General features: G+C 43.4%; 2 protein-coding genes across 6 annotated transcripts in view; both read right to left on the bottom strand.

The window, feature by feature from the left end:
* TBC1D8B (TBC1 domain family member 8B) overlaps nt 1-4,857 on the bottom strand; it is a 42,237-nt gene extending 37,380 nt beyond the window's left edge. For 2 of the 4 annotated variants that reach the window (XR_005831039.1, XM_040614864.1), the window contains exon 1: nt 4,643-4,857. Coding sequence is in view for 3 of the 4 variants with exons in the window: in XM_040614864.1 (XP_040470798.1) it covers nt 4,643-4,772 (130 nt within the window). In the remaining variant the exon portion in view is untranslated. The remainder of the gene's footprint in view (nt 1-4,642) is intronic. The other 2 variants (XM_040614862.1, XM_040614863.1) reach the window with 2 other exon arrangements.
* Nucleotides 4,858-10,561: 5,704 nt separating this feature from the next.
* Nucleotides 10,562-15,758, bottom strand: part of RNF128 (ring finger protein 128) — a 41,542-nt gene continuing 36,345 nt past the window's right edge. For both annotated transcript variants that reach the window (XM_040614524.1, XM_040614523.1), the window contains exons 5-7: nt 14,355-14,451; nt 13,352-13,505; nt 10,562-11,873 (exon numbers count right to left, since the gene is read on the bottom strand). In XM_040614524.1, coding sequence (XP_040470458.1) covers nt 11,752-11,873; nt 13,352-13,505; nt 14,355-14,451 — 373 coding nt within the window. In that variant the 3' untranslated portion in view covers nt 10,562-11,751. The remainder of the gene's footprint in view (nt 11,874-13,351; nt 13,506-14,354; nt 14,452-15,758) is intronic.

Genomic DNA, 15,758 nt, shown 5'->3' with positions numbered 1-15,758 from the left:
CACATCCAGAGTGAACTGTTGCCAAATTACAGTGCAGGAGACCCAAACTGTAAATCCTTACTACAATAGATATTTATTTACAGAGACAGGACAAAGCTTCATTTTGTAACAGAAAGTAGTTTTACAGAGCATTTTGGTTCAGTTTAAAAAAAAATAAGGCTAGCCTCAGTTTTTACTAGATAAACTAAGATACAAATACATACCATATAAAACATGAAAAGCCACCATCTCTGTGTATTTCATGTAAAACACATGAATGCCAACTTGTGTATAAGACCCTTTTTTCTACTACTTCAAATTAAGCACAGAACTCTTGTTTGCTTAATTTTATTTCCCAAATTAACTTAACCCATGACTAAAAAGCCTCAGCTAAAATACTGAGCATGGGCTGAGATGCAAATGTTCTCAGTCAATTGAGATGTAAAACAGGTTAGTTTAAGCCTTCAGTGAAAATACCATAACTCTGTTAAGACAACAGTAACTCATTAAACTAAGGTGCATATCCAAGCCCTTGTGTGGCAATCCATCTGGCTTATCTGTGGCAATAAAGATATCCTTGAAAGAAGGGAAAAACAGAAGCAAAACTCTGAAAAAAGGTTAAGTATTAGTCTCCTTGGTACAGCCAAAAGTATCATAAATGTCACAGCTCTTTCTTGTCTTTGCTTCTGTGCAACTAAAAAGTTGTGTAACACAAACTGGGAAGCATGTGCTGGTCATTTTCCCACCTGTCATCCCTAAGTGTAAGTATGCTTCTTAACAGAGTAGTGTTATTTGTCTCACAAATATACACACTGCAAAATAATCTTTGCTACAGCTCCTGAAACAAACACGCAGCAGAGATCATTTCAGATCTTTATCAACCAGCAAGTTTTCATTTTGATTTCTATCACAGATGCGGACCCGCAGCAAGCAAACCACACCAAAAGCTGTGTGCTAAAGCACCAGTACATATAAATGATCTCTGCCATTTATTCTACTAATGTACATTTAGTGATGTCACAGCACAGACCTTTTAAATTTTGAAAAGCAAACATCTTCTTTGCTGCATACTAGGTCCAGCTACAGTGCAAGTCTCCTCTCCTGTCCTGCAGTTCTTACCAAAACAAATTTCTTGAAGTTTGTACAAAGATTACCGAAAGTCCTTTTTTAATTCGTGAACACACAAGGTCCTTGCCATTGACATCCATGATTCGATAATACTTCAAAATTATTCCTTTTGACAGATACTAGATAAGGAACATTTCCCAAGAGCACACATACAAGCTGAGCTCTGTCTCCCCTTCCTCCAAGCTCCTATGCCTGCGAGCTAGCTAGTGATGATACAGACAAGCTACATCTTTTAAAAAGCAGGAATACCAGCAGAGGCCTTCTACAGATTCAGGATGGTAATAACTGCTGGAGGAAATCCAGGACTTGGAGAGCCAGGGTTTTTCCCTACCTTTCCAAGCACGGCACACAGAACAAGCAGGGAAGATTAGTTCTAATCATGTATTTCATTGATAAGTTTTTCTCCTCTCACAGTTGTGTTCTACTTAAATTTCTCAAACAGAAAGAGGCAAACTGAAACAATGGAAGCAGAAAACAATTCATTTGTTCACATTTTAGTGAAAGATTGGTATTTTATAACACCAAATACTCATTCATATAACTACTCCTGGAATACCCATCTCCTAATTAAGGTCCTGCCTGAACTATAACCAAAGCAACATCTTTGTGACCAACACGCTTAACCTCATTAGACCTTGGTTACAGTACGTACATTCACAACACAGGTTTTGTGTCATCATAACTGCGCTTCAGCACATGGGCCATTTTGCCTAAATATATTCTTATCAACACACTCCAGAAAACCTGGGTAGCTCTTCCACAGTGGCTCTGCAGAAGACAGAACAACTAGAGGAGATGGTCACACAGCTACACTGCCAGACATACAGCAACATACTCTGGAACAGTCTGCTACATGCTGAATTATCAGATGTAGAACCAGTCAAACGGGTTACACCATCTGTATCCTCAGGTGAGGTCTAAGAAAGTAAAGAGAATGAAACGTAAAGTTAAGCAGGCACACACCTGCAGGAAGAGAGCCAAGGCTAAGCAAAACCAGCACAAGATTATTTTTATCCACATTAGCCAGCTCAGAACTCTGGTGCGTGTCGACACAAGCTGTAAGAGCTAACTGTTATCTACAGATTACAAACCGGTACTGCTGTAACAGTCAGTCCAGAAGAGTCATACAAACAAACCCAGCTGCAGCCTTCTTTCAAAACCTAGGACAGTACCACAGTTCCCAGCCTTCCTTCACATAAGTGTCTCTGCTGTCATCTGTCTTTTTCTCCTTGGTCTGTACCTTCTCCAGCTATTGGCTGCTTCCTCAAAATTCACATCTCCCCTTATGAAAGTCTGTCTTACCAGTGTACTCCTGTATTCTTGGGAATCCTTTGCTAATGCCACCTCAGCCAGTCCTCATTACTGCTATTCAAACCCTGCAGCACTGTTCATCATTCTTCCCATTCCAGTCCTGAGGCATTGCCCCTCTCTTCCCTCCCAATTTGGTATCACTGCTGCCTGCTTCTTTCACGCATAGCTCCACAGTCTCTCAATGCTACCAGTCACCTCTACCCTTGTCTCCCCTGCTGAAAAATGTCATTCAGAACAAGAATTTACTTGGCACATTTGCGATGATCTCATAATAGCGGTTCATTGCTTTCTAAAGTAAGTGCTAATTTTCTTGAGTGACACACAGAAATATGAAATTAAAATCAGGCAGAGCAAATTATGCTAGATTATACCTAGGAGGCTCGAATATTTTCAGACCTGCAAACAAAAATGTAGCTGCATTTTTTCCAAATTTCTTGTTAACGTTTCTTCGTCACTATTTGAATTCAGTAATAATCTCACTCTTTTAGTTTCTGTCCAGTGAAAAATATTACTTGCACAGATGAAATCTGTATGCATCTCACATTATGAGAAAAGTTACAGAAATAAAACATGCAATGCTGCATTAATAAAAAAACCCACAACAAAACGTAACCCAGGAACTATCCCACCAAAGTGTTTTTCCACGCTGTCAAATGCCATCAAGGACAGAAGACGAGTGGTAGAAGCCTCTCCTCCACCAAAATCCAAAGGGCACCAGGAAGCTCCAGGCATCTGTCCAGCTATAAGCCTACGTTTTTAAATGCACACCTAATTCTAGTTCTCGTTGTTTCACTTCAGATGGTTATTAAATGAATTTTATCACACAGAAAGTCAATCTTCATACCAACTCAGCCTCCCTGGCTTTCAAAGATACTAGGGCAGAGAATGGCCCATCTAGCCTGGTGACCGCAAGACTTCCAAGGTTGCAAAATATCACCTGTGGTTCTAAGGCAAAGCCTAACATTATCTATCTAACTATAGTACCATGATATGCCTAGATGAGAATCTGGGATTTTGTGATGCTTTCATTTTACACTTTCCTTGCGCCCTGCAAGTGGTTCAAATGCCAATGAAGACTGCCCCACCTCCAGCTGGGAGGGGTATTTCTACATCCTGAAATTCACCAGCCAAAAGCTTGGACCTTGTGTTTTTGTCTGGCAGAACGAATAAATGTTTCAACCAGGCAATTATGCCTCATGCTTTATATAGCTTGCTTTATGATGACACAACTAGAGAGAGCCTAGAAAATCCAGAGGGATGCAACTCACGCATAATACCCAAGAGCCATATCCCACCCAAGAACAACTTTACTCTGCTTTAGCATTTCTCCTTGACAGGGTCAATGACGGGTGTCACCAGGCTTACGAAGAAGTCAATTCTAGTCTGAACAGCTACCACAACAGAGGTCTCAGTGGTAGCTGGGGTCCCTGCAATGCGTAACGATACAGACGAGAATTAAAAATAGAAACTCTGCTCTGTACCTTGAAATTCTTATGAAATGAAGTTTATTATATAGCATCAGTTTCCTGACCCACCCATCCATCAAAACATATGCTTGGTTTTAAAATAAGTGATCAGAAATGTCTGAGCAGGAGCTCATTTCAAGCAGCCTCAGATGCATGTGGGAAAAGGAGGGATTTGGAAACCAGCACCCTACCAAAGCAAGACCGATCCGTCATTTCTTCTGACATGTCCTCTTCCAACAAGCTGCAAACCCAGCCGGGCCAGGCTGCCCACCGGAGCCAAGGGCTGTTGAGCCAGCAGCGAGTGTTGGGCTCCGCAGAGCCCAGCTCCATGGGCCGCCCCGCAGGGAGGCAGCTGGCCCACAGCGGGCGGCTGCCCCAGCCCTGCCAGCAGGCACTGCCCCGCCGGGCTCTCCCTGCCACCACGGGCACCAGCGGGCCCCATCCCACACGCAGCGTGCCAGAAACTTCACCAAACCGTCCTTCTTCCCGCTGGGATGGCTTCTGAAACGCCTCTGACGTGCCAGGGGAAAGGAGGCGGGGGGAGGGAGAGACCCCCACGAAGGTCGAGGGCTCCAAACCTCGGCCGAGCCTCCCCTCCTCCCTGCCCCTCTGGAGCCGGAGGTCCCAGGCCCGGCAAACGGCCCCCCGCCCCCTCCAGCCCGCCCGCCGGCCCCGGCCCCGCCAGCCCCCGAGGGCCCGCGCCTGAGGCGGCGCCGAGCCGGGGGGAGCCCTTGCCGCGGCCCCCGGGGGGGCAGTACCTGCCAGCCCGCCTCCGCCCTCCTCGCCGTAGCCCCGCCGCCTCTGCAGCACGAAGTACTGGTTGGAGCGCTCCTGCACCCACAGCTTGAGGGCATTTTTCAGCAGCACCTCCTCGGGCTTCAGCCACATCGCGGCGGCCCCTCACTCCCCGCTGCCGCCGCCCATGCCCGCCGCGCCGCCCGGCCTCCCGCTCCCACGCACGCAGCCCCGCTGCCAAGCGCCGCCGCCGGGGAGCTGGGGGGGTGGGGGGTGCCCGTGCCCCGATGCATGCTGGGAAATGTAGTCCTCGCGGCGGGTGGGCCGCGCAGCGCCGCTGCCTCCGCACTACAGCTCCCGTCGGGCCTTGCGCGGCCGCCCGCCTCCCGCGCTCTGGGCCGCTGCCTGCCGGGCCGTCAGGGGCGGGTGGCGGGAGGACGGGGGAGCTGGGCATGCAGCCTACCCGAGGCTCGTCCCGGCCCGGGAGTTGCGGCTCCTTCTGCCCCACATGCTCGGAGAGAGGCTCCTCCTTCCACTCCCCGCACACAGCACCTCCCCTGCCCCCGGCCGGGGGCTGTGCGGCCCGACATCGCCCCTCTCAGGCCGGGCCGCAGCAGGCCCGCAGCTCCCCAGCGGGCCCCCGGCCTGCCCCTGCAAGGCGGAGGGCGGGACCTGCTGTTGAGCGGGTGCCATGCGTTTGTCTTTTCTCCCAATGAGAGACGTCCTATTTTCAATTTTGGCCAGATGTCACTCCATTTTCAGCCCAGAAGACAAGACATACGTCAGCAGAGACTTTGTTTGGCTTTTACGTTTGTTTTCCTGTCAGCACTAAGCCTTATGCTGCAGCAGGAGACTCGGGCAAAGAAAAAACACACAGGAAAAACCGGCCATGCAAGGAAGGGAGCCATGACCTCCACCGAGAACAGCAGCCCTGTCACAGCGCCTGTGTGTGCCCCCTCCCTGGTCACAGGCCAGGCTGGAAGCGGAGGAGCAGCCCCATCAGCTGCAGAAGCAGCCATATGGCCCATGTTGCCTATTTACATTTCATGTTATAAAAAGACAATCTGCTTCATTGCTTCTATCACCCAACACGATCCACTGCTAATTTGGAGCAGAGTAGATGTTTTGGTTGCCTTAACAGCAGCTTGACACACAGTCTCAGTATTTTCATTATCTGTCTGCAACACCTTTGGCATTTGTCCTCAATGACTAGCTCTTCAGATTATTTGCAGACTGACTTTACCAGTTTTCTGCACTGGAATCAATCAATCTATACTGTTAAGGAACAAGCCTGCAGCTTTCATACTCATAGGGGCTGCACTTGAGCCCCCTGTCTTGCAGTTTCATCTTCAGTCTCTTCACTATATCCCAAAGAGCTCCAGATCTCTCCATGAGGCCTTATACTTGATAGCACTGTGCTTCCAAAACGGTATCTTTTGGTTCTGACCAAAAACACAAACAAAAACTCCAGGAGTGCAATCCCCACTGCCTTCTCCACTCCAGGTCACTGGCACTGGGGACTTGTCTGGGTTACTGTCTTTTACCACCTCTGTGCATGATTCGCTCCTGGTTCTGACACAGGCTGTCATTCGGTGTAAATGGAGTGAGTAGGATATTCTGATTTCCCAGGAACTTCTCTGCAGTTGGCTGTCCTGTCAGATCTTTCCCTTGGTGCTTGCTTTCCAGCATAACGGACCTTCCTAAGATTCTAAAAAGTAATGTTTATTGATTGAATATCATACGAACAATTCATCACAGTTAAACTGTTAAACAGTTATTTAAATTCAGCCTCTGCCTTGAGCTTTTTCTAAAAAAAAATATAATTATGCACGTCATACACTATAGGTGGCAAACTTGGCACTTTTGCTTTATCCTGTCTCCTTTTCATCCCTTTCAACAGTCCCAGATGTACTTCACTACCAAAAATGCTTCTGCCAGCACTGCTGTATTTGTGAGCACAGGCACAGAGAGATTTTGCCAAGCACTTACAGAAAAATGTTTGGCAATGCCCGTCCAGTTCCAGCTGCATAAGGAGCCACCTACCCAAAAGCACCAGTGTGAAAGCAGAACCAAGTGTGTAGTCACATTTAACTCACTGGAAGGCTTCAAACCTGGGTGAATTGCACCGGTATGAGACCTTTTTTCTCTTTTCTTCCAATCAATTATTGCACCGCAACAAGAGAAGCTGTAGTATTAAAAGGTTTTACCTTTGGGACCGAATAGATTTAACTAATACTACTATTCTTTTTAGCTGTTTTTATAACAGAGTAGGAAGCAATACATTTCTGGTGCTTTACCTTTACTAAAAAGGAACAACGAATTAAAAGTCATTACCCAGCATGTGGTAACTAACACAGATAAAACACCAATGAGACAAGGCAAACAACTAGATGTAGTAGCACATTGCTCTTCATGAGGCAGTTTTTTCAGTACCCCCACCTGAAGTGACTGAGAGTAACAAATATTAGTGGGTTCCTGGAGATCTACCAGCTGAACTTGTAGAGTGATTCCTGCATGGATACTGCTTTTCTAAGAGCACTCCCAGAAAGTGTTTACCATTTCATTTTCCCCAATTAGCCAAGCCCTTGGATATAGGAAATACCTATTAAGGATCTAATACAGATCTTCTAATTCTGATGCTAATTGTGAGCTTGGCTTCTGGCATCTCATGTATGCTGGGCATGTTAGGACATAAGTGGCTTTCTTATGTAAGATTCAAACCTTGTTAATTGGATAAAAAATTAACAGTAAAATGCTACTGCTTGGAAAACATCTGGTTTGTTTTCCTCTCCCTTGATTCAAGGTCTTGAATGCCTGTCTTTTTTCCAATTCTTCAGGCATTGGAATGCAAAGAGTGCCCCTCTATTGGCTTGGAGGAATTTATTTTAGGCACTTGAGTTATTTCTTAATCAGTACACAATCATCCTACAGTCTAATCAATGCATTCTACAGCAACAGAGATCCATTTAGCACTGCAGAACTTTTCTTTTACTGTATTAAAGACCTCCTAGAAATGGTAAATTACTTCCCTCAAATAATCACCAATAAAAACCAAGATTACATAAATAAATAGCTATATATGTAAATTTTGGCTTCACTCTGTATAACCAACAGTTGAACAACCAGTGCAGAGAATTACATAGTTGTTAATTCAGTGGGTGAACACTGCAGTTTGGTTTCAAGTTTCCCTCAGAACCAAAATTAAATTGCCAAAGCCAGTAGACTTTCTTTCTCCTATTCCAAAATGCCAACCGTTACACCCCTGCGGGAGTGGAACTCTGCTCAAATCTGCACACAAAGACATCGATCTAAAGCTGGGTGAAAAGGCAGGGCTACCTACTGAGCTGGTGTATGTTAAACAGGGAATGAAACTACATTAAATCACACAGCCAAGGCAGATGTGTATATTTATTCTGTCCAACTGTTAGGTCATTAGAGAAGTGCAGATCTTTCCGTCTAAAGACTGAGATGGACTAAGTCTTTCCATTTTATGGGAAGAGTCCAACTGCCCTTGTGACTCAAGCTGCTTTTGTATGTTTGCAGCCCCTCATCACAAGTCCTGATTTTCCCTTAAGCAAAAATCTCACCTATAACTACATTTATGTAGGTACACCTGAAAGTTTCCCTCAGTATGAGAAAATTGTGTTATTTTGGTTTGAGATGTAAAGTAAAATCCCACTGCCGTAAAGCCTGGTTTACAAAAAAGCACAGTAATCTAGCACCAGGTGACAAGGCTTCTTCTCCTGCAGGGATAAAAAAAATCTTTCCCAGCCCCCCTTTGAGGGCATGCAAACATTTGAGTGAAGTGCCTAGATCAGAACTTTCCTGGGGGAGATAAATGACAGCAGTGAGTAAACACTTGGAGATGATGCTGGAGGCTGTTCTGCTTTTTCTTCAGGGGTAGGATAATTGACATGGCTGTGTGACTCAATGGGAATATTAACAGAGTCGAGAAGCAGATATTTTAGCAACCGTTACCACTCGTGGGCCCATAATTTCCAGCATCTTATATGCAAACGTTAGCATGTGTTATGGCAAACCCCAAAACTATTTCATAATAACAGTAAGCCTGCGTTTCAGGAACAACTCTATCCCCAGGCACATTCCTATTTGCCTTTTGCTTAGAGAAAAGAGTATCACACCATAGTGCACATATATGTATACATACCACAGAGCTATTCAAGCCCATAGCATCGCCAAAAAAGAGAAAAATCTGCCGAACAGTGCTCTAAGCCGGGTCAGCTAAAGACAGCTGCTATCCATGGAAACTTGAAAATACAAAGCAAGAGTAGAACTTCGAAATTTCTTTAAAGCAGGTAGAACTGCATGAATGTTCTCAAAGGGGAAAACCTCTGCAGAGTTCAGTTACGTAAAACAGTGGGTTTTTTCAGACCCAAGCTGAGCATCATAGACTGCATGCATGAAATCTGCACTTTCATTTGTAAACAAGACCCCTTGCCTAGCTAATATTTACAAGTAAATCTGCATAGACAAGAACATGGCAGACTCACAGGTTAAGCTGCAAAACCAGAGAAGCATTACAATCTTCTGCCTAGCAGTATCTCAAATACTGTTCAGGTACAAACATTTATCCCTTTAGCAGTACTTAATATTTGATACAAGAATTCTAAAAATATTCCTGAAAATTAGTGTAAGTGCCTGAGCTTCAAGCAAGTTCACATCTTGACAAAACACATACACATCATCTGATCCTACAGTAGTACAAGTTCACTGACATGAACTACTGCATCCCCCAGTACATTCCTTGAGAAAATGCTGTGCACCCACCTTACCCTTAAAAAAATGAGTACTGGAAAAAAAACCTGTTTATTGCTCTTAAAAGACAGTAAATAGAAAGGCTTGAATTCTGTAAACAAAGCAAGCCAAATGTATAGATTGGAAGAAAAATAAAAGCCAAAGTGCCTTTCAATGTATTCAATTGTTCTGAATCCCACCCACACCCCCCTTTTTCTTTTAAGGTTAAATCTTGTTGCTATTAAACACAGGACTGGCAGATGATTTCATGAAGTATCATCATGAAATTCTACTACATTACAGCTTACACACCACAATAAATTTAAAAAACCTTTTTGAAACGAAAATGAAGTTTGGTGTTCAGGGGTTACATATTTACTGCCCAGCTGTTCCTTTCTCTGCTCTGCACTTCAGATGTAGAACAGAAAGGCAATCACAGCCAAAATACAGCTTTGGAGTGAAGTCCGATTATACCCTGCCTTACAGTTTGAGCCCATAACCAACCTGTGCTTCCTACACTAGAGCAAGAACTGAGCTAAAAAGAAGCACAAGACTAACTACTACCAAACTGGCCAGGGGAGTGACAGGTTTTTTACTACATCTAATAGTATAGTAAAGAACAAAGGGTGTGTAATTGTTTTTAAAATGCTTTTTCTTACACAGTAGGCATAAACTTTTGAGTAAAGGAGGGATGCTGAGCAACCTGACAGGGGAAAAGTGAGATGCTATCCATCTGATCAGAAATGTTCATGTGAGACTGCCTTGCGCTGAACTTCCCCAAAACAACTGTTCAGAGGTATACCAAGCAACTCGCTGAACACACCCCTAAGCTGCTTGGGCTTTCTTTCATATGGAGTACAGCTACCAGCCTTAAGCCTCTCAGCAAAATTTCAGTCTATATAACAGTAACACCCTGCACATAATTAGCACCCCTTATTCCAATTAGTTTGGGCAAGTGCTGCTGCTTTTTGGCCTCCCAAAACTGAATGAGTTTTGGGGTTGTGGGACAGGGCAAATTCAGCATCTGTTACTATGCAAGAGTTGGGCATCAACATTTAATGTCAGTCAGGGTCATAAAAATATAGTTTTATTTAAATTTTCATATTCAAATTCAATACAAATCACAAAATATTTACAACAATTTTTATTATACTATAGCTAAAAAAAAAAATGCATTGTTTTTCCCCTCCAGATTCAATAGTACTTTATTGCAGGCTTTAAGACAAAGTTCTGCTCACATTAGAAACAAACCATAGATAGAGATAAAAAAAATAAAGTGCATCTGTAAGATGTCCTTAGTTACCTTCGCCGGGCAAGGACCTACAGTTACTGTTGAGGCACCCAGTGTTCCTCCTCGACGCCAGTTCAACTCCCCACAGACGGCAGACAGCTTCTCCAATCATCTGTTAGGTTTACCAGACATCTCCTCTCCCTGCAGCTTTAGCACACAGGCGAGACAATGCACAGCAACAGTTCAGCATTTTTCAGAGGCTGGATCAGTTTCTCATCAAAACACAGCAGATCCTTTGCAGAGAATCTTATCTTTTCATCTGTAGTTCAGTCTTCCTGAAGTTGTCCCAGGCTCTCACAAAGCCAGGACTCTGGCATACTGCTGGTGCTAGAATGGTTTTAACTCCAAAAATCATGGAGGATCTTTCAAGATTGTCTAATATTAAACATGTTTGAAAAGTTCCTGCAATTGTTCCCTTTCCCTTTACAGTATTGTGCAAGTCGGATTTGGCCTGTCAGCTTACAGCTCTCTTTTCCCTTTAGGAATGTGTGGTTGGCAGGTTGGAGTTGAGAGGTAGAGAATCAGTCTGTTTACTAGAGGACCAAAGACACTATGGGCAAAATCCAGTTTGACAGGCATTAGTTTGTACTTTCTCCTATCAAATTAGTGCACCAAAATATTAAATACAGTGTTGCTTAAAACTAAGCCGTGTCTGGTAAATAAGTATGAGACCAGATCAAAATCAATTTGTTTACAATGAAAATCCACTTGAATTAAAACAATAAACAACAAAAAAACCCCAAGTCAAAACAATCCCCAGTAGAGACAGTTATGACAAAGAATCTTCTCCTTATTCTAATGACTCAAACACTGATGAGAAGCTTTGCTGAAGATGGAGCTTTTGGTTTAGTGTTAAAATTTGATGTTTTCCTTTATATTCAAGACTGCTTTATCTGAAGAGTGCTAAAAATAAATTGCACATGGGAGACAGTTTTACAAATGGCAAACCATAGAGTTATGATTTGAACAAGTCTATTTAATCTACTTAATCCTAGCATTGCCAAGGCAATATTTTTCTAATACAGTCCTACGATATTTGGTATACACGTGACAGCAGTAGGCAGCTCCTTCCATCCATGTTGCTGGCTATGTGCTTAGGACTTGAGGAACATGCGTTTCATCTGCCTCAAAACTCAGGTTGTCAGCATGTGGAAGGACATTCACAGCAGGGGCCTGAGATTCATTGTTTACAAGGCACACGTCATCATCTGTCCAGAATAAAACCAAGAAAAGAAGTGTCACAGGCAAGCTTCACTACCTGAAAGCAAGCCATGCTCACTTTATTTCCAGAAACCCACTGCAGCAGTCTTTTCCCAGCACTTTTCCTACAGAGTAGGAAATCCAAGGCCATACTCCAACTACCACTCTTCTGCTGCCCCCTCATTGGTTTGTGAGCCCATTCTTGACACTACCTGTCATTTCTAGAGGTATCTGCTAAGCTCTGGAGTTCACTTCTCACTAGCGCAGAGCAAGCCTAGGCTGTGTGCTCAAGTGGCAGAAGGCCATGCGAGGCTATGAAATCCAACTACAAGTTCTGCAATACTCACGTAACTTTAGGGCTGCTGAAGACAGGCATCAGGAGCAACCTCTAGAGACTAGGCTCAGGCTAAACTGTGGGACACAGGCTGACTCCGAGAGGAAGGCCTTCTCCTTACAGCCTAATCTTTTCAGGCTGATGTTAGTGTGTCCTTGCCACTTGAAGTGAGAATATCACATGGGCCTGAGCCATATAATTAATCCAACATCACTTTAGTTGTACATAGGGATGCAATTTCAACTTCTGATGTTTAGCTTATAGGAAGTGCCCTCTGTTCTACTGGGGCATTACGTACCTAAATGGGGCACTCACATACACACGGCACTTGCTGGAGCAACACATCCCACAGGATGCAGGCAGCAAATCCCGTGCTTTCCTATCAGCTAGGCTTCCCGCAGGAAATCGAAGCAGACACAGCCAGAGCATCCCTTTTGCCTCCAAAAGCTTCCCTACCTACTCCTCTTCCCAAGGTCATTCCACAATCCAGGGGATAGTTACTTTTGCTTGTTTACCTGGAACCTTTCCATTTTTAAAAGTTAACAGCAACACTAAGTATGTGTTGGCAAAATTGAGGACTAAAGAGACATTTTCAATTAGTTTGCTGTTATTCAAAAAGATAAGGTATTTGGAAAAGCTGATAGTCTTTTCCAATTAAAATTCTCTGAAAGTGTTCAAGGATGACTCAGCCTTGGCATAATCTGAAATTCAGCTGAAGTATTTGTCATCTCTATTTTGCATCATCTAAGCTACAGCAGGACTGACTCCACATGAGTTTTGTGTAAATAATTAACTACTGAAAGCAGACAAATCTAGTGGCAAAGCAGCACCCACTCATCCAAATGAAATCTCCGAAGAGATGATGAGATGAGGGACATCTTCAGAAAAATCTTTTTGGCCTTTAAGTAGTAAACTTCTGACTTTCAACTACTCTTTTCATAGACTGTTTTTTAATTCACATTTAGGTTGTGTTTAATTTAAAAACAAAGACCAAGTGTCAAAGCCAAGTTTTGCAGCAGAAGGCAAAATTAATATTACCTTGTTTTTCAGGGTATTCAAGCACTGTGACATGTTATTAAGGCAACCCTCCCAAATCACAGCATAAGCAGAGTGCAATGCAACCTAGCAAGATAGATGAAACAGTAGACTCACTTTCTGATGGTGCACGTTCCTCTGGAGCAGTTGCATTTACTTCTTGTACAACTGTTCCACTATGATTACCCTCTGCATTAACTTCAGGGACATCTGTTGTCCTGTTAAATACTGTGGCCTGCACAGGCTCAATCCCTTCTTCTTCTACAACCACCTTTGTGGGAAAAAAAAAAATAAAAATGGTTAAGTTACAACTTTGTAGGAAGCTGCATATTTCCAGGAGACCAATGCCTGCAACGACCACAGTCTAGTGAGCTTTTACCCAGAAAGAAATAAATTTAAAATTGAAAAAAAAGCTCTGCTGTTAACCTCCAGCCTCATATGTGAAAATTAATTACTGCTTAATTAAGTGGGAAGCAGAGATGCAGCTTCTGCACTCTTCAACCAGCTCTTCTCTTTCACTGCCCAGTACCAGGAAGAGATTCTTCCTTCCACTCAGTGCAGATCTCCCTCCCACAGGCAAACTCTGGCATACATTTTAGCTGGTCCAGGCAGCGTCAGGCATTGGCAACGGCATCTTCCCCTGGCACTGGCCACAATAAGCAGTTGAGAACACATGAGAAATTCCTTATGTTTCCTAGGAAGTCACGCGGCTCCAGGAAAGCCATACATGCTAACACATTCACTTTTCAAGGACTCTGGGTACTTTAGCAGCTGAACAGAGGTTGGTTTCAGGGGCAGTGTGGAGTTGGCAGTCTACCTGAAGCTTTGAGAAACACCCTTAGCTGCAAACACAAGTTAAAGAGCAATTCTTCACTCATGCATGACAATCGTTTTTTTGGCTGACATTCTGCCCAAGGCTTAAGAGGATACCAACTCAGACCAGGCCAGCTGCAGGCTTCACTAAAGGGGACACAGCAATGAGTCCTGTGGCATCTTGCCACTGACATGGCAACACCTGTGCTTATCACCCATGCTCAGAGGCAGCATGAAATAGCTCAGTATGTGCTTTTACTACACTAGCTTAATACTGATCTGCCACTAAGACAGACTACTGGTTTACCTCAATATCCAGAACTTTGAGTATGTCACATATGCACATTGGGCATGTCCTGTGTTCCAGAAGCCAGGGGTCAATACAGTCCTTGTGGAAGAGGTGGCTAGTGAAAGAAAGTAGCCAACAAGTTAGGTTTCACACCAGGAAATGATGTGGCAGTTATGAAAGCCCATTTATAAACGCTGAGAATTTATTCATTCTAGAATGGATTACCTTATTTTGCCACAAGTTTCAGCTGAAAGCTATGGATAGTTGATCTCTCAACCTGCAGCTGGTTCATGCTTATTATGCTAGAATTCAGCATTATCATCTTTCCTACATCAGTCTTAAGCTTTTTTTTTTTAAAAAAATATCTGTGTATAATACATTCCCAGCTGATAACTAATACAAATATTAGTATCTCAACCTTAGCTTTAAGGTTAACTTCTGTCATGCAGATCCAGATGACTAAACACTTGTTTCTGTTAAAACTGCATAGAAAAATAACCTCAGAGTTATGTCCTCAAGATAAACTATACCCACACACATTTACTTTATCTATACAGCCACTGTGTATCCAAGCGGGTATTCTGCAGGCTGCATACTCAAAGCAAATATAGTTCAGCCATTACAGATGCAAATTTGCACTTCTATCAAGACACTCAATTTCACAATGGGTCTGAATTAGGCCACAGATTTAGGAGGATGACTTCAAATCCTGTAATCTGCCTGTTCCTTCAGTCTGAATAGAAATAGCAAGGCAGACAGGCACAGCTCAATATTAATCAGAACTCTATTATGAAGCAAGTGCAGAGATCAACTTCCAGTGCTCAGTACCCTACGCCCCAGTATGATACCAGGATTCTCCAATTCAGCCCACATAACCAGCGCCTCCTTCCAGCTGCACCAACATTAACATCTAGAGTACAACTTGAAACTTCCTTGATGCGTGACTGTTTTACTTGTTTTTTACTTGGACTTAATACTGGTCTTACGTACCTTTGCTACTATAAATGCCTTCAGTTTGACTATCTGGGCAAGAATGCTTTCTGCAAATACACACGCCCCAGGTACTCAGATACGATGTGACTCACAGAAGCATTCAATTGCTTGTTTCTTTCATGGATACAGTCAAATGCTTTCAACAAGTTGGGTCTCAGTGTTGACGTCAACAACATCAAGTACATTTCTACAGTAAATATCAGTTAAGAACTCATGTGAGAGAGAATTTAATATGGTTTATACTGGCAGAGATCACCACTGATGAAGATTATCAAGTAAACACAGTTGGCTTAAGCTAGTGCCGCTTACAGCTACATTTGGGCCAAAAAGGAATGAAACATCACAAATGTATGTAAAAGCAGTCTCAGAGCAAAGCATAATGCAGTAAATTTGTGTATAAAGAACATATTCAAAAGAAATTACTCCCCT

This window comes from Falco naumanni, chromosome 14, assembly GCF_017639655.2.
Source record: "Falco naumanni isolate bFalNau1 chromosome 14, bFalNau1.pat, whole genome shotgun sequence".
Classification (NCBI taxonomy): Eukaryota; Metazoa; Chordata; class Aves; order Falconiformes; family Falconidae; genus Falco; species Falco naumanni.
Note: the sequence above shows the minus strand (reverse complement) of the source record. Positions and strands in the feature narration are given on the sequence as shown.